The sequence below is a fragment of the Manis javanica genome, chromosome 4 (assembly GCF_040802235.1).
Source record: "Manis javanica isolate MJ-LG chromosome 4, MJ_LKY, whole genome shotgun sequence".
NCBI lineage: Eukaryota > Metazoa > Chordata > Mammalia > Pholidota > Manidae > Manis > Manis javanica.
Window position 1 is genome coordinate 75,392,980 of NC_133159.1, and position 22,084 is coordinate 75,415,063.

Below are 22,084 nucleotides of genomic sequence, written 5' to 3' on the forward strand. Positions count from 1 at the left end.
CAATTTATTTAAAGAGATGTAAAAGTAGTTTCCAATCTTTTGTCATTTAAAGTAATGTCTTGGGCTTCCTGTCCATCACATAAAATCATATATCATATATATATATATTTCACACATACACACACACATATATATATACAACTGTGTATATGTTATATTTCCTAAAAGTTAACATTTTATATATCAAAGCATCATGCATTTATTCTACCTAATGTGGGCCAATAAAAAAACTTGAAATTTTTTTATTTAAAACTTTGTGGTATGAAAGTAAAATGCATACACACCAAAAATAGGCCATAACATATATACACATTCTCTAAGTTGTTTAAAAGGTGAGCTAATTCATTTAAGTAGTGAGTTTATCCAAGAAGTTTGCCAGGAAAAGAAAATATTGAAGTGATATCATGGCAAAGTCTGTCCAGAACTACTGCCAACCAGACACATTCATCATTTTTAGTAGCATCAATCATCTTTTTCAATTGCTTTATCTCTGCATTCATCTCTTCAGATTTCTTTCTAAATCCTTCATTAAGAAGATCTTCTTGGATCTAAAAAAAAATAGTGAGGAGGGAAGTAAAACTTTTAAAATCCCCATGTTTCAAGAATTACATTTTGTATGTAGGTACTTTGTCAAATATCTTTCACTCTTAATACTGTTCTCCCTTAATCATTTTGCAACAAGAAATATCTCCTGGCTCAGACCAGAATATTGAAAGGAAACATAGTTTACAGCCTTACCATTGTCCACACACTATTAGGGTTTTGCTAGGATGCTAAGCCTGACATGAAGACAAACAGAATATGTTCTTGTCAAAAAATGTCAGTTGCAAAGTAGCCTTGATATGATTACCCTAATTCTGTCCCACATTTGAGTGATTGTACTGGTTGGTGGTGTGGACACACAGGGGACAGAGATTTCTCCCCTTCCCTTCCAATTTGAGTTGGTCCCAGGAGGATAGAGATCAGTCCTCACTTCAGGAAATCTCTGAGTTCCTGTGTGTCCACACCATCAATTGGTACAAGCACCCAAATGGAGAAATACTGGAAACTTGTAAGCTCTTCTAGAAATCTGTTATCAACAAGCTCAGGTGGATAATGAGAGAATTCTACCTATATCCTACAATAACTTGGGTACATGGTATGCACCTGGAGAAAATGCAGCACGTTAGAAGCATGTTAGAACACTTCTTTGTGTTTTTAAGTCTGTACATTTCTGATAGTTTTATGTCATAATAGATATTTATATCTATATCTATAATAGTTTTGTATCTATATAGATAATTTATATGTAGTAATAAACAATACCTCAGAGTTTGGGGATGGAAGTAAGGTATCTGATAATTGCCAGTGATCTTGGTAGAGCAAACCAGTTGTTGCTCATATTAAATACACATGGTTGGACTAACTGCTTCATAAAGCCTCTGGGATCATTTTAAAACCCCCAAATGGGCAACTCAACTATCTATATTCTACTAGCATTTGGAGGGGCTATGCTCACTCTGAACTCTCCAGAGTCTACATGGAATAGAATTCAAAAGCCTCTTTAAAAAAACAGATTCAAAGGATTCAGGATTTTAATGAGTCACAAGCAGTAAATTGCAATGATTCTTCCTTCCATGACCGTGTTGTAGTCTCCACCCGTCGCTGAGGTACCAGGACAATGACCGTCAAGCGCCACTAAGACCACAACTGGACTTACCCTCAGCTTGTGCTCCAACATCATATCCTGTTCTCTGATCATGTTTTCTCTTTCCCTCTCCAGCTTCTCAGTCAATTGAACTATGTTTTCCTGGAGACTCTTCTGTTGTGCCTCCATCTGTTCCTGCTGCTCCTGGAGTTTCTGACTTAGCGACTCCTGTTCCTTTTCGGCTGCCTCCTTATTGGCCCGCTCCACTGTCCCAGGAAAGGTTAGAGATGAAAATTAAGTGAGGACAGATCTCTACCCTCCTGAGACCAACCCAAACTGGAAGCGAAGGGGAGAAATCTCTGAGTTCCCTGGGTGTCTACATCATCAAGAGCACATTTCAGAATGTGGTAGGAAAAGCCCGGTCTGGCTGACATACAACCACAACACCCCTTGTTTTTAGATTTAGCAAAGTTGTTTCCCAGAAGAGAAAAAAGCTCCCTGTTTTAGGGACATTTTTCTCTGACGCTTGTCAGAGGGCACAAAAATCTCCCCACCCCACTGTGAGCCAAAGCCTGCCCCATACCTGCTATGGCCTTTTCCCCTTGAGTGAGGGCTTTATCTGCCTGCAGGATGGATTTCTCTATTGCTACCTGTGACAGCAGGAAGCTCTGGAAGACCTCATTTGCCTGAGGAAGCAAGAAGGTGCAAAGAACTTAGATTCCCACTGAGACTTGTTCTGTAGCAACAGGTCCATTCATATCATTTTTAGTTTCTGCTTAGAATAGTCCAGATCCACCTAAGAAGTGTCCAAGCTCCTTAGTGTGGACATCAGCTAACCATAGCTTCCTCCAGTCCCTCTCCCAGGCCTATTTCCCTCTATCCACTCAAGGTCCCAGCTGGTCAGAGTCATGTGCGTTCGTACATACCCGCAGTGTCTGGTGCCTTTACATATTTGCCTTACCAGTGTGAAATGCTGCCTCTAATCTGTGCGGCTGCTCTCCTCTACCACTTGTCAGCTGGAAGACGAGTTATTTTAACCTCCTATTCCTTTCAGTGCAGATCTATGAAATGTTGACCATAAATGTAGATGCTTCTTAATGTTATTAAGGAGTCTAGGGAAAGAGCTTAACAATATGCTGATGGGCAATAACCATTCAATACATATTAGCTGTATTTTTATTAACATTATTACTTTACTATTTTTTTATTATGTTGGTACCACCACATAATGTAGCCCATTTTCACAGGTGTGTAGTTGTTATAACTCTATACTTAATTTTCTATGTATTTGACCTCCTCTCTTACTTTTAATTAGCCTTGTGTACGATGACTCTGACTTTAACTTGTAAATTGTCAACAGTTGGAACACTAAATGTCACATTGTTGGATTAAGAAGTGAATCATTTCTCTTCTGTCCCTCAAGGATTTCAGAAATCCATACTCATTTTTTTGGAAATGGTCATTTCTACTCTTCTCTGGAATAAGTAGCAAATAGTGGAACTTAAAAGCTAATGCTGTCATACTATCCCCATGCTCTCTTGTTACCCACAGCTAGTGCTGTACTCTCAGATTTTTCAGGAGACCCCCTCTTGACCCTATCCTGTAGGCTCCCTGTGCTCCCCGTACCCCTCACCTTCACTCCTTTCCTTGGCACTTGCCAATAGCTCTGTCCAATCATGTGCTTTGCTTCCCTGTACAGCTTGTGCCCTCCAGGAACAGAGAAGATTCCTGCTGAAATATTTTCCGTTAGTGCCTTTGAAAGCTGATTAAGTGTAGCCTGGCAGTATTTGACAGATTCCAATTCATTCTGTAGCAAGAAATCCTCCTGCTTATCCTTTATGATTTCCTGCAAGGGAAATGTAGAGAGATGTCACCAGAAGAAGGGAACAAAAGAGATACAATTCCAAAGAGTCTGGTAAAAGGATTGGTCTAACTGTGGTCCTCAAGAGAAAAGCATTTCATTGGAGAAGGGCATGGAATAAAATAGGAACCACAAGACTTGATTTACTCACTACCCTGAAAACTCTCTGCAAGACTATGGGAAAGCTGCGTAACCTCACTGGGTCTCAGGTTCTTCTTCTGAAATGTTGGAGTTGCATTACCATCTCTGTGGTTCTTTGCATCCAGTGATTCCGTCTTGCATGAGACAGTGACAAAAGAAGCAATTAAGTTAAATAGTGGCCTGGAATGAGGGTCTAGTAAGAGAAATTTCAGTTGTTGGCATGGGAGTGTGTTCACAGAAATAACAACCAGCTCAGGAATGACTTTCTGGGGAGGCTTGGAACCATATACTGATTTTGCCTCAGAGATCAGAAATAGAGAGATTTCTAGGTACAACAGTCCTTGAGGTTTGGGAGAAAATAGAAAGGAAATTTAGTCCTTTGAAACTCCATCCCTCTTGACAATCCAACTACTTTATCCGTAAGTGAGAGATCAGCAGTGGGGTTAATTAAGGCATTTCTAGGCTTCCTTCTTCAAGGGGAAGGGTGACAAAGGGTAAATCTTAAGACATCCTACCACAAGATTCTTCTGAAACTCTTGATTTTCATCCTTGAAGGAGTGCTCCATAAAGACTGCAATGGCTTCCCTCTCACAGGCCATGTGCACGTCCAGCAGCTCCTGGAGTGTATCTGTGGGGAGCCTCACTCGCTGGGCCATCTGCTCACTGTAGCAGTCGGCTGCCTTCTGCACAGCCGCTGAGTTCTCAAGCTGGGCCAGAACTGTTATTGCATTCTCCAAGCAAGGCACTGCTCCACTACTGACAACATCCACATAGTTCACCACCAGAGTCCTCAGCCCTGAGTAAGCCAGGAAATCAAAGAGATAAATATCAAGTTATCACTCGGTAGGATCCAAGATTCTGAGATGTCTCATACACACGCACACGCACACACACACACACCTGTCTCTTTCTACTATCATCATCAGTTTCCTATTGAATCTTCATCTCCATGGTTCTCCAGGCAACAGGGCTAAAAATAAAAATAAAATCTGCCTTCATCTAACATAGTAAGGTTATCTGGAAAACATAATTTCCCATTAAAAATTAAAAGCAAAATGGATTATACAGGTAGGCAGAGGAGACAGGGTAAATCAGATCATATGCTGAAGCTTCCAATGGATTTTCAAGGACTTATGAGCTAATATTTATTTTTAGATGGCTCTAAACTTCCAAAATGTCTTTTGTATTTTCCTTACAAAGAACACTTACCATATAGAACTTACCCTGAAAAAAATAGCATATTCTATTTTTAAACCCAGTTAGTGATTTTTATTACCAGTGGGGGATATTTTGAGATAAATGAAAGCCACAGATATCAGTGACATTTCCAATTGGGGGAGGGATTCACAAGCCTCCAAAAGTGAGGTATAAAATACATTTGTTCACAGAGCATGAATGTCTGTATACCCAGAAGTCCACACAGAATCAAACAAAAATTCTGAAAAACACATTATATAATATGTTCAACATTTATTAGCTCCCACAGAAATGTGAAAAGGAGACTCACGATTCCCAGTCACTATGATTCCCTCTCTGAGAGTCTTGGTCTTTGCATGGGTGAAGATGTAAGAACAGAAATTGTTTGTTTGCTCTAGGAATTGAGGATCCAGTTGATCTTCACGCACATTCTCCATTTTGGCTAGGAGTTTTTTGTCATTTGTTGGGCGATCAAAGACAAAACACTTCCTTTTTGGAAAGAAATGCCTGATACATTCTCTGGGTAGATTGGATGCTTGGATTCTGGGATTGTTGCCTGAAGGATAGGGAAAACAGAGGTTATAGTGGGAACGGTCTTGAGGCAGGGAGCTCAAGCTTCCTACGATAGGGACTTCGGTCTCATTGCCATCTTCTTATAAGTCTTCAGCATAGACATTCAGTGCTTCTTTTCACTTCAAACTCATACCGATGACATGACTGCAGAGAAATTTGAAGAGACATCTGATTCAAGTAAAAGAAACCTATGGCTGGCCTCCCTAGACCTGGACATGGTAGAGTAGGTGTCCATTAGATGTTTACTGAATGAATGGCTAAAAGAAGAAAAGGTCAAATGTAACTTTTTGGTCTAATGTAGAATTTGAACTGTGGGATCAAAAAGAGCCACAAACAAGGGGTAATGGTACACTATTAGCAATCATAATATTAGGAGTATTATGAATGAAACCCTGATTATTTAAGGAAAACTGATGCTAAAAGTAATTTGTACAATGGTAGCTATAGCAAAAAGCCTCTGAAGAGTAAATGTAACTAAAATGCAATTTTAAGATATTACCACTACTTTATAAACTCTTTGAGGTACTTTATGTTTGAGTTAGCAGGATTGCTCTTCTACATGGTCAGTTTCTCCATAAATGCTTTGGGAAAGCATAAATAGAAAAATGAAAGCAAGAATGGGTAAATCTGAATTGATCTTTCTCTCAGGGTTTCATCAGTTACACTTTATTATAAATGTAACCCATTGAAATATATTTTTTGAAATTATAGCATGGGTAAATATATGGGGATTAAGAGACAGTTATGATAAGGAAGTTAAATTAATGTTCTGGTAATTGTCAGGAATATTGGAAAGGCATAGATTAAAAAGACATACACTTCTTCAGGTTTACTTAGAACATGTCATTTTTCTATATGATATACCGATACAGGCACTAGAAAATTATATCCATCTTTGAGAAGGTTAATGTCTGTGTAAAATGTACTTTTTTTATAAGATAGGCTCTTCATTGTAATTTCATTCCTAGCGTATATTTGGTCAGTTGTTTTCTTCAGCACAGAAAAACAGATGCCAAAATAGCAAACACAAGTGTCTGGTTTTTAGAAGGTTTAAGCACCTACTGTGATTTGGATGCTAAATCACAACAAATTGTTTGAAGAACAAATTGGTTTTGAATAATTTCACTCTTCTTTAGGTTCTACTTTTCTTAAGTAAACTTAAACTACAGTCCCTAGAGCTTTGCAACCCACCTTCCAGTCACTATTTCTAGAACTTCAATCTAGTTTGAAATATAAAAGCAATCCCAAAGATGATAGACAGTGATTAGAAGCTCCCACCCTCTATTTGACCATCCACTGCCCAGGTAGACTCTGATACCTGGGATCAACTTCAAGGAATTCTCCAGGTACTCATCTTCTGTGATAGGATAACCATCTAACTTCAGCTCCAGGGTAAAATCCCGTACAGTCCAGATAAAGTCTGGGAAGAAACTCACAAATTCTGTGGAATCTTCTACTCCATCTTGTCTTAAGGAAGACTTTGCCCGGATTAGTTCTGTGAGCTCTGTCACGTAACTAGAACTTAGTTAAGGAAAAGGAACTTCCTACCCACAGTTTCTACATTTCTCTAATAAAAATTTATTATAAGCCCTCTCTTTTGCCCTGGGTCCTCTCTGTTCAACAGAAAGTAACTAAATGACAAGAAATTTATTCAATTCAATGAAACTTGATGGTTTAGGTCCTGCAAGGATACTGCAGCTGCTCCAGGGCCTGGTGGTTGATGGTATTTATGCTGTTATAGACAAAACTGCTGCTCAGAAGCACGGCCAGGGCAAAGATCCACGAGTCATTCTTAAGGTCACCCTAGGAAGCACATTGAGTGAGAGATTGAAGAGTTTACTCTTTAGAAATTGATTCAGGCATGTATTCTATTAGTCTTCTATTTTTTTTATTTCAGCTAATGTATTTGCTATCTGTTTGAAGACAGACACAAATATTTTGACAATTACAAAGACATTTCTTATGATTGCCAATTTATATATATATAAAGACTCTAATATTCACAAGGATTTCTTTTTCCACAGTAGGACGAAATAAAATACTAGAAAAACTAGTATGGTACCTGGTACGTGATTAGGTTTCCAATGATGAGTGTTAGCACTTACTCATTTTACACTTACTCATTGGTCATAGGCCATATAAAACATGCCAGAGCTAACATAGCTAGGGATTCAAATTATATCCAATTTAATTCATCAAATGTTTATGGGAAGCTATTGAATATATCCCACTGTTAAAGATTTTAAAAGTAAAATGACCACCATTATTTTCAAATTGACTATTTCAAAGTGATGATAAATATCTGAACAATGAATACAACAAAGATGATGGTACCTATATGTCAAGATATTAGTAATCTTACATCTTAATAATTTGTATCAGCAGTGGAGCCTATAACTATAATGTTAAATTATAATTTAGAATTCTATCAAGGAAGAACAGAACTATCAAAGTTGAAAGACCTACTGGAAGTCTTGGGCTGAGTGTTAAAGAATTGGTAGAATGTAGACATGAAGAAATGAAGGTGATCCCACCTGGAAAGACTCACAGTAGCAAAATTAGAGGTGGTAGAATACAGGGATCTTTGCAACAAAAATAGTTATTTGACTTGACTGGAGTGGAGGGCAGGCACAGAAGTTAAGGCTTGATGAAGCTTTAGTGCAGCCTGATGGGGGCCTTAAAGGCCAGGCTAATCTGTTTGTCTAAGTAATAGCATAATCCACAATTATTTCAACTATACACAGCATGTGAAGCTGTTTCCTAGAGCCAATGAAAACACTGGGATTGATGCCTAGAAGACATTATATGGGAGTTTGGGGGGAAAATAGCCTATTCATTACTATATTTTCCCAAATACCAATTTTTTTAAGTAAGCATTTAGAATAAGAAGTGGCACTTATGACAAAGCAAATTATTTAGACAACAAGGCTATATCAATGTTTGATATATGGCTTTAAAATTTAAACAGAATTTCTAACTATCCTTTGGGTAGAAATGGACAGCTACAGAAATTTAGATACTATTTCCAAATGTGTCTCAAATAAGGCACGAATGGAGAAATCATTCATTTCACCCATCAGTAGAAATCCAAAATACCAAAAGCCCATATAAAATGTTTGTTGTAGGACAAACACGTGGTGTTCTAGAACCATCACATTCACAGATCTCAAAGCCTCTCTGAATGCTCTGTGGGTAGTTGATGAACTTCACCATGGGAACTGTGAACCCAACTCTAATTTCAACCCTCAAATACACACTTCATCTGGTAGCTCAGAAGGTGAATCAGAAATCTTTCTTCATCCCTGGGATGGAGTTGATGTTTCTTCACTTTCCTACCAAGGCACCCTTATGTGTAACTGCTTGTGATAGGAACTGTAATGTCCATCAGCCCTTTCAAGACTAAAGGATTTATTCCCCCGGCTATTAGGAGTGCTGATGGAAGACAGCTCGCAAGTTTCACTCCTCTTAATTAAAATAAGTCTCCTGGAGCAGCTGTTCCATGATTTATCAGCACCTTCATCCCATCTCAGGATAACTCAAAGGGCCAAGGCAGCCACAGAGCTCCCATGGAACCTACAGAAGTCAAGTATTGCACTGCAGTCCAGCTCTTCCCTCTCTCCAATCTGCTTCTTTCCCAGTCACACTTTATTACATCTGACTGCATGTGTGTGATCTTTTCAACTGAACTGAAGAGTCTGAGGGCAAGACCTTTGCTTTGGTAACTAATATTCACAGCACTAAGACCAGAGGCCTGCAACTCAGCTGTTCAATAATCATTTATTAATTTTAGTCAAATAATTCACCCAGTGCCAAGAAAGAATTTATCTAATACACCATGTCTTATCCCACCTAGAAGTAAGATTCAAACAAACCAGTTTGCATCATTTGCTATAGTTGAATTTCTAGATTTTCCAAAAAGATCACAATAGTTAACTTTTAAAATATCAAGAATAGATAAGTAGAAAATCCAGAATAGATAGGATTTGTCTGTGACCCTGTGCCTTACCTTTGCCAAATCCCCCAGGCCCTCGGTGTCCAGAAGGACCAGGGTGTGGTTCGGCATGGAGGGGTGAGGCACACACCACATCCAGATGCCCTTGGTTTCAGACTGCACTGTGGAGCCCAGAGGGAAACCTGAAGGGAAGAGGAGAAGGCAACATACATCAACAGATTTCCTCAAGACTTTCTTCTTACTTTGTGTGTTGTCTATTTCCAGGAGAAGAGGATGTTAACTATGAGAATGTGCCAATCAAGGGCTCAGGGTGGAGACAAAGAGGTATCCATGAATCAGACGGAACAGAGGTCACTGATAACCATCACAAGTGCATTTTGAAAGAATGGTGAGGTTCAAGGCCAGAGGAAAGTGGATTGAGAAGAGACATGAGAAGAGAAAAAATGGAAAAAGGAAATTGAAATCATATTTTTTTTTTTTTGCCAGACAACATGATTAACAGAAAAGGGATTAGGGGGAAGGTTGGTACCCACAGTGGGATGTGAAATCCAGGCAAGGTTTTTTAAATGGTAGATATTCAAACACCTTTATATGTTGATGGGAATATTCCAAGGAAAACAAAATGTGTTTTGAGAGAGAGGAGATGCAGTTACAAGAGCTCAGTGCTTGAGCAGGTAAAACAAGACAGGATTCTGAGCATTAGGAGACATTTTTTTTGACAGGAGTAAAACAAAAAGTATGATAAGAGATTAGAGTCAGGTAGTAATTTAGTGGTGAGAATTAGAATTTAAAGACTGGTTTTTTTGGGAGGTATTTGGTCCTCCCTTTATGTGACCAAGGAAGAAAATTAAGAAGCCAAGATATAGCTAGAGTCAAGAATTGGCCCCTCAGTACAGTCCTCACCGCAGTTCTGTCCTGCAAGGCGGTTCATCAAGTAGGATTTGCCTGTACGGTACAGTCCTACAATGGCCACCACCACCACTGGCTGAGAAATCTTGTCAAGAATCTCTATCGCTCTCTGGTTCACTGACAGCTGCTCATGGTTGTTTTCCACCAGACAGATGGGGACCGTCATGTTGGGTCCAGATGCCATGGCACCCTGCCAACCTAGATGAACCTCCCAGGAAAAATAAGGTTACAAAGTCATTCTCTGATTCAGAGCCATAAATATAGGACTGGGTGAGACCTCTGTAGTTTCTATGGGGCAAAATGTAACCTACAGTTAGACTGCAGAGGGCTTCCTCTATCATGTTCCCAAATCTCTGATGATGTCAGTGATAAAACATAGGGTATTATTACTCCCCAAGTTTTATTGCGTCAGTAATTATAAAATTCAAGCAGTTGTCACTATGCATGGAGGTTTACCCACCATCTACCAAGCCCTGTGATACACACCTGGCTTCACTAATATAAGACCCTGCAAATCAGAGATCATTGGACCCACTTTGCAAATGAGATTAGCAAGTCTTACAAAGGCTAAGTGAATAAATCATAGAGCCAGGATAAAAAGTCTAGACAATTGAGCAAAATGTCAGACTAGGAAAATCTAAGCTCTTGTTTCCCCAAGAAGACATCAAAACAACAAACATATTGGCTAGAATAACCTGAAAAACAGTCAAAGGCCTAAAGCAACCGAGCACACAGCCAATCAAGAAAAAGCCACATTCAGGCCAAGTTTAAACTTCTTTACGTAAGGACCCCACAGGTCGGGGGGCATCGATGGACTGAGACACATGCAGAGGGAAGACCATGTGGAGTCGCAGGGAGAAGGCGACTGTCTGCAGGTTGGAGAGGCCTCAGAGGAAACCAGCCTTCCAACACTACGATCTTGGATGTTCCAACCTCTAGAACTGTATGCGGCAAGAGACTTATGGCGAAGAGTCAGCAAAGATGCTCATGGTGAAAATGCCGGACATAGGTGCTTCTTGTGTCCTGGTGCCACTCTGTGCAGCCAGTACAGGGACCGAGCCCAGGGCTTGGAAGCCCTGAGGGGACCCACGCCTTTCCAGCACAGCCACTTTCTAAACCCAGCACCCAGTTGCTGGAGTGACCCACGCATGGCACACAAGAGCCCTCAGAGGGATATTCCCAGGGCACTTTATCAAATCGGTGTTCTGGACCTTCAGTTATGGTTGCAGGATGATGCATTAGAAGACCAAACAAATTAGTCCTTAGGACAGATGTCCCAGGGTAAATCAACCCCAACAACAAAAAATACAAGCTTTCAAACCAACAAGAGAAGATGAGATTGTAATGTCTTTCTAATAACGTTGCTTTATTAGTACAATACAAGGAAAACTACCTTAGATTCTACTGATTCTTTTGGACCTAATAGTAGTTTTTTTTTTTTTTCAGATCTAATTCACACACCACTTCCTTCCCAGATCTTTCTCAGGAGCTGAAAATTGGCCAGTTACAAACAGCCAGGGTTCTGCGGTCTTTTGAAATCACAGAAGTGAATGTGTTTTAGAACACAGAAGACACCAAACTTTCTTTGGGAAAAAAGGCATACTTGGTAAAAGTATCTCACCTCTAAGCAAAATTGAAAGCATGTATTATTTTAGATTTATTTGACTAAAAGCCTTTCTTGGGGCTAGTTTCAGAACCCATTACTGTTGGCACCACTGAGCCAATAAAAATCCAGGAGGGAAGAAGTATCACAGTAACCCAGAGAAACAAAGATGTTCATTTTTTTAAAAAAGCACTGCATTAATGTTTACACCTGAGTGAAATTATTTATACATACGCTACAGGTTTTGCATCCCCAGAATTTGTTAGCATTCAGTGTATGATAAATTGTACCTGACTTACTTGTGAAAAATCATCTCAAGAAAGAGTTTTTTCCAACGGAAAAATATGTAGATGACATGGTGGTGATTACTGAAATTGTTCTTCAGGTGTACAGCTAGAACAACGCAGTAGAAGATGTCACAGTTAAGAACTTTGGCTTTGGGCCAGTGTTATAAGTACTTAGCTGAGAAGGGTCAGGTTTTCTGCAACTTATTCCATGAATGAGAATGGGAATAAGAATAAAAAGGCAAGTATCATTTACATTATAAAGGGAGACATATCATTGTATTTGGAAAGAGGAAGCAAGTCTAGCAAAATGTCACCAGTGGATGAATCTAGGGAACGGGTATATAGGATTTTCTTGTAATTGTTTTTCAAGGTTTGTTTAACTTGAAAATTTTAAGTATCAAAAATACAATTATTCCTTGGTCCTCTGGCACATTTTTTATTGCATTATGTTGAAATGGTTTTCTGTAATATCCAAGTATTTTTCATAATCAGAATATGTAAAAATGCTAATATATTCATTTGCCTCCATTATTCAGTTTTATATTTATATGTCAAATATTCAAAATGCATCTAATACCATAAAAAATACTAGCTCTGTCATTTACTATTTGTGTGTCCTTAATAAGGAGCCTCACCTAGCTAAGCCTAGGTTTTTAAAGATAATTATAGGGTTAATGTGAAAATAAATTATAGATCAAACCTGGAGGATATTTTTATAATTAAATTGGATACTATAAGCTTTTATCTCAGCATAGCATGTAGCACAAAATAGGATTGCAGTATTTGTTTGTTGAATAAGTGGAGAATAATCGCACTGAGCAAATCGGTCCCCTGGGTTATACATTTCAACACAATCTGCAAACTGTAGACTACTAAGAAACAAGTTCAACACATATTTCTTTATGAAAGCAAAACAATAAGCAATTTGAAACACACTGCTCCTGTACTATTTCTTTTTGTCTGGTTATTCAGTGTGGAGAGCAAAGAATATGGAGCTAAAACATGAGCCTCTAACAGATACGTTCTAGTGATGGAAATTGTTCAATGCCTTCTTTGGAGTGAAGATGAAATAACGCTGAGAAGATGTGACAGAAACCACTGCAAACGACTTTATAAAAACCAGGTCTGTGGTTTCTTAGCTGTGAATGAGCCACAGAATTTTTAATGTCAAATTAACAAAGTGCAACTGTTCCATCCTGGTCAGGACTAGTTTTCAAAATTTGATCTACTTAAGAATCATCTGATAGGGTGGTTAAACTCAGATTCTCTATGTTTAAAAAATGGTGCAGGTGACTTCGATGTTCCTATGAAAACTAACAAAAACCAGAAAGAGAGGTAGTAAGAGAAAGAGAGAGAGAGAGGAAATGAAAGATAGTTTTGACTAGTTGTTTTTAACAAATAAATATCAGTGATGTGGAGATGAAATTTACTTGTATTTAGAAAGTTACAGAACTCTCAATCTGAAGCTTTCTTAAGAATGCTAATAGATACAGAAACTATCTCTTTCTGTTATCACTGCCTTTAAGCTCCCTAATGCACTGTCTTGTTCTGTGAATTCTAACATTTGCCATGGAGGCAGGCAAGCTACTGGTCCAAAAGGAAAGGGTGACTCACGCAGAACTAAAGCCAGTCACAGACCTCTACAGGCCAGACAAAAGGCAGCCTGTCTTCCTGAGCATTTCTTGGTAGTCATTTTGAATCAGAAATCAAGTCTCGAGTTCAAGAAAAAGTTACATGTGAAAGAAAATAGACATACCTGCCCTGCAACACCACGGTCCAAGAGCAGTTCTCAGCTGCCTGTCATCTCACTTGAGCCTTTCAACTCTCTGAATGGAAATTGTTCAATGCCTTCTTTGGAGTGGACTACAAAGACTACGAAAGACTGAGGAAGTGAGTCATTTCTACTAACAGCATTGAAATTGAAAGCAAAAGTAATTTGTGGGGTTTTTTATGGATGCCCTGAATGGGAGCATGAATATGGCTCAGAAAAAGTGACCCTTCTCCGCTAAGTACTTCAGCCTGTTTCTGAGACGAGGTCAGAAAAAATCCCTTGGCTGCTCAGCAGTCACATCTTAGTGAACAGACTCCACCAGCTTTCTATTGCTCTCCCCATCTTGGAAGGCTTTCCTGGCCTCTATTTTTTTTTTTTTTACTTGATAAATGTTAGCAATTTATTGAAGCTCATTGAACAGGATGGATAGGAATTATTTATCCACAGGGTTTATTTCCTTCCATTTTGTTCTTTAATTTTTTGTTGTGTTTTGTTTTACTGTCTTTCACCATACTGAAGTTTTTCATTTTTATACAGTTAAATCTGTCAATCTTTTCCTTAGAGGAAAAGATTCTAATACCATGCTCAGAAAGGTCATTCTCACTCCAGGATTTTAAAGTATTTTTCAACATATTCTGCCAATCCTTTTATAATTTTATTTTTCACATTTAGATCTTTTGACCTATTTGAAATTTATCTATCCAAATTGAGTAACATAAGACAAACGTCATTCTTTTCCTAATGTATAGCCAATTTGTCCCTCTTTGCCTTTTCCTCATTAATTTTAAATATTCAAAACATTGAAGTTCCAATTGGAATTGTATTAAATCTCCCTATCACCTTGGAGAGGACTGGTAACTTTGTAATATGAGTTGGCCTCCCTTGGACCCACCAGGGTAGTTTCCTCTACTTATTCAGGTCTTATAGTGTGTCCTCAAAGTTTTGTAGATTTCCTGTATATAATTCTTACCCATTTCTTGCTCATTTCATTTTTTTTTTTTCCACAAAATGCAGTGTGTACACCTTGTTTGGTTTTGGATTTGAACAATACATAAGAGGACATGTTTGACAGGTGAGCATAGATTGGATATCAAATAATATCAATTTACAATTAATGGAAGTTTTGCTAGGTATAATGCATGAGATATGCAGCTGTGTGTATACCTTAAAAATTGTTGAGGACCACAAAGAGATTCAATTTATGTGGGTTATATATATATATATATATATATTTTTGAGAGGACATCTCTCATATTTATTGATCAAATGGTTGTTAACAACAATAAAATTCTGTATAGGGGGGTCAATGCTCAATGCACAATCATTAATCCATCTCAAGCCTAATTCTCGTCAGTCTCCAATCTTCTGAAGCATAACGAACAAGTTCTTACAGGGTGAACGAATTCTTACATAGTGAATAAATTCTTACATGGTGAACAGTACAAGGGCATTCATCACAGAAACTTTCGGTTTTGATCACGCATTATGAACTATAAACAATCAGGTCAAATATGAATATTCGTTTGATTTTTATACTTGATTTATATGTGGATCCCACATTCTCCCTTTATTATTATTATTATTTTTATTTTTAATAAAATGCTGAAGTGGTAGGTAGATGCAAGATAAAGGTAGAAAACATCGTTTAGTGCTGTAAGAGGGCAAATTGAGATGATCAGGTGTGTGCCTATGGACTAAGTATTAATCCAAGCTAGACAAGGGCAGCAAAACATCCACGGATGCAAAAGATTTCTCTCAAAACAGGGGGGCTGAGGTTCTGAGCCTCACCTCTGTTGATCCCCAATTTCTCACCTGATGGCACCCCTGCGACTGTGCCTGTCTTAGGTTGTTCCTCCCTTGAGGAATCTTACCCATCTCTGGCTAACCAGTCATCTTCCAGGGCCATACAGGGAAATGTAAAGTTGGTAAGTGAGAGAGAAGCCATATTGTTTGAAAAGGTTAGCTTTTTACTTCTTTGCAGATTTATGCCCTGTGGCTTCTATGCCCAGCACTTGTCTTGAGGTATCTTTACCACCTGGAGGAATTATGATACTCGGTAAATTCGATATGAGGCACAAATTCTATTGAAGGGTTGTAATTGGGAAGGAAGAAGAAAAGCTATAGAGGTAGCATATGGAAGAAAACATGGGAGGATTGATTATTTCTTTGACATATCTTCTTGTAGAGTACCTTAAGTATGTATAGGTTTTAAACTACTAACTAACTTGCGCTCACATATTAACATAATAGGAATATGGTGACATAAACAAAGCAAATCTATAATTACCTTCCATCTCCAGTGGAGCCAAGATAACCATTTAGGCACCCTAGGCATTTGTGAAAATTTGTCTATGATATGATGAATATTGTCCAACTGTACTTGAACAGTCTGAGAGAAATCAGACAAATTAAAGCAGCCCATTTCTGGGATCTGTTCACATCCCATATGTTCTTTTAACCGTACATAGTCTATAGTCATGAGATTTTGGGGTGCTACAACTTGCACCCCTCCCAACTCCTGGTTGAGTTCCAACAGTACAGATCCGGTCAAATTCGTTGTCTCACTGTATGCACATGCCAGCCTAGACATCTCCCTCCTCCTTCTTATGGCAAGTCCAGGAGACGGTGGGCTGGATGCAGCCACAACCGCAGCATCGTCCGGAACCCTGTGGAGGCTTCTTGATGATCATCCCCCGGCACGAGTCCTCCAGAGAGTGCTGATGCCGGAAGCTCCTCCTCATTTCGTATCTTAGTTCATTTTCTGGGTAGCCAAGCTAGGCCTTGATCTTCTGCATAGAAACAAACAGACCCTTTGCCCACACTTTGACATGCCCTCTATACCACTGTGCAGAACTCATTGGAGGTCAGCACACAGGAACTGCTTTTTTTTTTTATTATTAAGAGAAAGGAATATTATCAGAAAAGAGTACCTCCATAGCCGACCATCTGACACCCTTTAAGTGATCAACATTAAGGATATTTAAAGCATGCGTTGATCTTTGATTTACCAATAGTTTTATCCTATCAAGGAGTAATCCCCCTTTTCTTTCTTTCTTTCTTTTTTTTTAAATCTTTAATCTACACTTACATGAAGAATACTATGTTTACTATGCTCTCCCCTATATCAGGTCCCCCCTAAAAACCACATTACGGTTACTGTCCATCAGCTTAGCAAAATGTTGTAGAATCACTACTTGTCCTCTCTGTGTTGTACAGCCCACCCTCCCCTTTCTCCCTCCCCCCCATGCATGCTAATCTTAATACCCCCCTTCTTCTTCCCCCCCTTATCCCACCCTGCCCACCCCTCCTCCCCAGTTCCTTTCCCTTTGGTACCTGTTAGTCCATTTTTGGGTTCTGTAATTCTGCTGCTGTTTTGTTCCTTCAGTTTTTCCTTTGTTCTTATACTCCTCAGATGAGTGAAATCATTTGGTATTTCTCTTTCTCCGCTTGGCTTATTTCACTGAGCATAATACTCTCCAGCTCCATCCATGTTGCTGCAAATGGTTGGATTTTTCCACCTCTTATGGCTGAGTAGTATTCCATTGTGTATATGTACCACATCTTCTTTATCCATTCATCTACCGATGGACATTTAGGTTGCTTCCAATTCTTGGCTATTGTAAATAGTGCTGCGATAAACATAGGGGTGCATCTGTCTTTCTCAAACATGATTGCTGCGTTCTTAGGGTAAATTCCTAGGAGTGGAATTCCTGGGTCAAATGTTTTGAGCATTTTGATGAACCTCCAAACTGCTTTCCACAATGGTTGAACTAATTTACATTCCCACCAGCAGTGTAGGAGGGTTCCCCTTTCTCCACAGCCTTGCCAACATTTGTTGTTGTTTGTCTTTTGGATGGCAGCCATCCTTACTGGTGTGAGGTGATACCTCATTGTAGTTCTAATTTGCATTTCTCTGATAATTAGCGATGTGGAGCATCTTTTCATGTGTCTCTTGGCCATCTATATTTCTTTTTTAGATAACTGTCTGTTCAGTTCCTCTGCCCATTTTTTAATTGGGTTATTTGTTTTTTGTTTGTTGAGGCATGTGAGCTCTTTATATATTCTGGACGTCAAGCCTTTATCGGGTCTGTCATTTTCAAATATGTTCTTCCATACTGTAGGGTTCCTTTTTGTTCTATTGATGGTGTCTTTCGCTGTATAGAAGCTTTTCAGCTTAATGTAGTCCCACTTGCTCATTTTTGCTGTTGTTTTCCTTGCCCGGGGAGATATGTTCAAGAAGAGGTCACTCATGTTTATGTCTAAGAGGTTTTTGCCTATGTTTTTTTCCAAGAGTTTAATGGTTTCATGACTTACATTCAGGTCTTTGATCCATTTTGAATTAACTTTAGTGTATGGGGTTAGACAGTGATCCAGTTTCATTCTCTTACATGTAGATGTCCAGTTTTGCCAGTACCATCTGCTGAAGAGACTGTCATTTCCCCATTGTATGTCCATGGCTCCTTTATCATATATTAATTGCCCATACATGTTTGGGTTAATGTCTGGAGTCTCTAATCTGTTCCACTGGTCTGTGGCTCTGTTCTTGTGCCAGTACCAAATTGTCTTAATTACTATGGCTTTGTAGTAGAGCTTGAAGTTGGGGAGTGAGATCCCCCCTACTTTATTCTTCTTCTTCAGGATTGCTTTGGCTATTCGGGGTCTTTGGTGTTTCCATATGAATTTTTGAATTATTTGTTCCAATTCATTGAAGAATGTTGCTGGTAATTTGAGAGGGATTGCATCAATTCTGTATATTGCTTTGGGTAGGATGCCTGGACTCTATTTTTGATACATCTTTTTAGTTGGCTTAAATTTCCTTGGCACACAAGATAAATGGAAAACCCATGACAGAAGTGTAAGCAAAGCTATATCAACCAAGAATATTTCAAGCATTGTTCTTTCAGTGGGGATTCCTGGGTACTTTTCTTAGTGAAGAGCTTCTAACATTTTAAATGGGTTCCCTAAATATGTATTTTTTAAATTAAAGTATCATTGATATACAATCTTATGAAGACTTCATATGAACAACATTGTGGTTTAAACATCAACCCGTATTATCAAGTTCTCACCGCTCCCTTTGCAATCAGCCTATCAGCAGTGTAAGACGCTAGTCATTACTTGTCTTCTCTATGCTGTACTGCCTTCCCTGTGATCTAACTATATTGTTGAAAGGGTATCTCGCCGTGACCCTCCTTACCCAGAATGACTCAGGAGACGCGGCCTACCAAGAGATTTTATTTTCTGAAAGAGAAAGTGGCTGCCCCAGAGGGAGATGGGGAGAAAGAGAGAGAGAGAGAGAGAGAGAGAGAGAGAGAGAGAGAGAGAGAGAGAGAGAGAGAGAGAGAGAGAGAGAGAGAGAGAGAGAAAGAGAGAGAGGGAGCAGCAGCGTGGTGCAGAGAGTTGTGCCTTTTGTTGTGGTGGATCTGCTCGGCCTGTTGCCTTGGGTGAGGGTTGGGATGTTTAGAGATAAGGCCGGGTAAGCCCATGTTGCCTTGGGGGAGGGTCGGGATGTTTAGAGATAAGGCCGGGTAAGCCCAGGCAAGCCCCAGGCATAATTCTCACCAGCTTATGTGCTTGGGACCACGGGGTAAATGGAGGATAAATTATTGTATTCTTATCATTGTGATTGGGAATTATAGTGCCCCTTAATCCCCTTCTCCCTCCCCACCCAGCCTCCCCAGCCTCTTCCCTTTGGTAACCACTAGTTCCTTCTCGATGCCTGTAAATTCTGCTATTTGTTCCTTCAGTTTTACTTTGTTGTTATACTCCACAAATGAAGGAAGTCATTTGGTACTTGTCTTTCTCTGCCTGGCATATTTCTCTGAACACAATACCCTCAAGCTCCATCCATGTTGTTGCAAATGGCAGGATTTCTTTTCTTTTTATGACTGAATAATATTCCATTGTGTATATGTACCACCTCTCCTTAACCCATTCATCTATTGATGAACACTTAGATTTCTTCCATATCTTGGCTGTTACAAGTAGTGCTGTGATAAACGTAGGGGTGCATATGTCTTTTAAAATCAGGAATCTTGTTTTCTTTGGGTAAATTCCCAGAAGTAGAATTACTGGGTCAAATGATATTTTTATTTTGAGTTTTGTGAGGAACCTCTACACTGCTTTCCACAATGGTTGAACAAATTCACATTCCCACCAGCAGTGTGAGAGTGTTCCCCTTTCTCCTCATCCTCACCAGCATTTGTTGTTCTGTGTCTTTTGGATGTTGGCCATCCTAACTGGTGTGAGGTTATATTTCATTGTGACTTTAATTTACATTTCTCTGATAATTAGCAATGTGGAGCATCTTTTCATGTGCCTGTTGGCTATCTGAATTCCTTCTTTAGAGAATTGTCTGTTCAGATCCTTTTCCCATATTTTAATCAGGTTATTCATTTTTTTGGGTGTTGAGGCATGTGAGCTCTTTATATATTTTGGATGTTAACCCCATATTGAATAAGTCATTTAGGAATATATTCTCCCATACTCTAGGATGCTTTTTTGTTCTGCTGATGGTGTCCTTTGCTGTACAGAAGCTTTTACTTTGATTTGTCCCACTTGTTCATTCTTTATTTTGTTTCCCTTGCCCAAGGAGATGTATTTGTGAAAAAGTTGCTCATGTTTATTCAAGAGAGTTTTGCCTATGTTTTCTTCTAAGAGTTTTATGGTTTCATGACTTACATTCAGGTCCTTGATCCATTTCGAGTTTACTTTTGTGTATGGAGTTAAACAGTAATCCAGTTTCATTCTCTTACATGTAGCTGTCCAGTTTTGCCAACACCAGTTGAAGAGACTGTCATTTCCCCATTGTATGTCCATGGCTCCTTTATCATATATTAATTGGCCATAAATGAGTGGGGTTATATCTAGGCTCTCTATTCTGTTCCATTGATCTATGGGTCTCTCCTGTGCCAGTACCAAATTGTCTTAATTAATGTGGCTTTATAGTAGAGCTGAAAGTTGAGGAGCATAATCCCCCTGCTTTCTTCTTCCTTCTCAGGATTGCTTTGGCTATTCAGGGTCTTTTGTGGTTCCATATGAATTTTAGAATGATTTGTTCCAGTTCATTGAAGATTGCTGTTGGTATTTTGATAGGGACTGCATTGAATCTGTAGATTGCTTTAGACAGGATGGCCATTTTGACAATATTAGTTCTTCCTATCTGTGAGCATGGGACATATTTCCATTTATTGGTGTCTTTAATTTCTCTCATGAGTGTCTTGTAATTTTCAGAGTACAGGCCTTTCACCTCTTAAGTTTATTCCTAGGTATTTTATTCTTTATGATGCAATTTTAAATGGAGTTGTTTTCCTGATTTCTCTTTCTGCTAATTCATGGTTAGTAATAAGAATGCAACAGACTTCTGTGTATTAATTTTGTATCCTGCAACTTTGCTCAATTCAGTTATTAGTTCTAATAGTTTTTTGGTGGAGTCTTTAGAGTTTTATATGTGAACTATCATGTTGGCATGTTGGCTGCCAACAGTGACAGTTTAACTTCTTCCTTACCAGTTTGGATGCATTTTCTTTCTTTCTATTGTCTTATTGCCATGGCTAGGCCCTCCAATACTATATTGAATAAAAGTGGTGAGAGTGGGCATTCTTGTCCTGTTCTAGATCTTAGAGGAAAAGCTTTCATATTTTTGCTGTTGAGTATGATGTTGGCTGTGGGTTTGTCCTATGTGGACTTTATTATGTTGAGGTACATACCCTCTATACCCATTTTGTTGAGATTTTTTTTCATGAATGGATGTTGAATTTTGTCAAATGCTTTTTCAGCACCTGTTGAGATGATCATGTGATTTTTGTCTTTCTTTTGTTGATGTGGTGTATGATATTGATGGGTTTTCAAATATTGTACCATCTCTGGAATAAATCCCACTTGATCATCATGGATGATCTTTTTGTCGTATTTTTGAAGTTGGTTTGCTAATATTTTGTTGAGGATTTTTGCATCTATGTTCATCAGGGATATCGGTCTGTGGTTTTCTTTTTTCATGGTATCTTTGTCTGATTTTGGTATTAGAGTGATGCCTTAGGGAATGAGTTAGGAAGTATTTCCTCCTCTTCCACTTTTGGAATACTTTAAAAAGGATGGGCATTAGCTCTTCTTTAAATGTTTGATAAAATTCAGCAGTGAAGCCATCTGGTCCAGGAGTTTTGT

At 38.9% G+C, this 22,084-nt stretch overlaps 1 protein-coding gene and 1 long non-coding RNA gene across 5 annotated transcripts in view; one reads left to right on the forward strand and one right to left on the reverse strand.

Moving 5' to 3' along the window:
* Positions 1 to 212: 212 nt before the first annotated feature.
* LOC108390214 (guanylate-binding protein 6-like) lies at positions 213 to 14,022 on the reverse strand. 3 transcript variants are annotated; one of them, XM_017648961.3, is made up of 11 exons: positions 13,907 to 14,021; positions 10,255 to 10,468; positions 9,406 to 9,533; positions 7,093 to 7,202; positions 6,718 to 6,914; positions 5,137 to 5,382; positions 4,145 to 4,425; positions 3,261 to 3,473; positions 2,211 to 2,313; positions 1,700 to 1,893; positions 213 to 548 (listed from the first exon to the last, which is right to left on the reverse strand). In XM_017648961.3, exons 2-11 carry the CDS (start codon positions 10,442 to 10,444, stop codon positions 360 to 362), a joined length of 1,851 nt encoding a protein of 616 aa, XP_017504450.2. In that variant the 5' UTR covers positions 10,445 to 10,468; positions 13,907 to 14,021; the 3' UTR covers positions 213 to 359. The 3 variants fall into 3 exon arrangements, with proteins under 3 accessions (XP_017504450.2, XP_073090357.1, XP_073090358.1); XM_073234256.1 differs by having other exon boundaries at positions 10,255 to 10,458; positions 13,907 to 14,014; XM_073234257.1 differs by lacking the exon at positions 10,255 to 10,468 and having other exon boundaries at positions 13,907 to 14,022.
* The window catches only part of LOC140848925 (uncharacterized), a 34,048-nt gene continuing 25,864 nt past the window's right edge, over positions 13,901 to 22,084 (forward strand). For both annotated transcript variants that reach the window (XR_012130233.1, XR_012130232.1), the window contains exons 1-2: positions 13,901 to 14,040; positions 14,936 to 14,993. This is a non-coding gene — a long non-coding RNA (uncharacterized lncRNA). The remainder of the gene's footprint in view (positions 14,041 to 14,935; positions 14,994 to 22,084) is intronic.

Coding starts and splice junctions, on each gene's coding strand:
- LOC108390214 (XM_017648961.3), bottom strand. CDS start 10,444: ATGGCATCTGGACCCAACATGACGGTCCCCATCTGTCTGGTGGAAAAC. Junction 7,203..9,405: donor GCCTGGGGGATTTGGCAAAG/GTAAGGCACAGG, acceptor TGTGCTTCCTAG/GGTGACCTTAAGAATGACTC. Junction 4,426..5,136: donor AATCATAGTGACTGGGAATC/GTGAGTCTCCTT, acceptor TGGCTTACTCAG/GGCTGAGGACTCTGGTGGTG.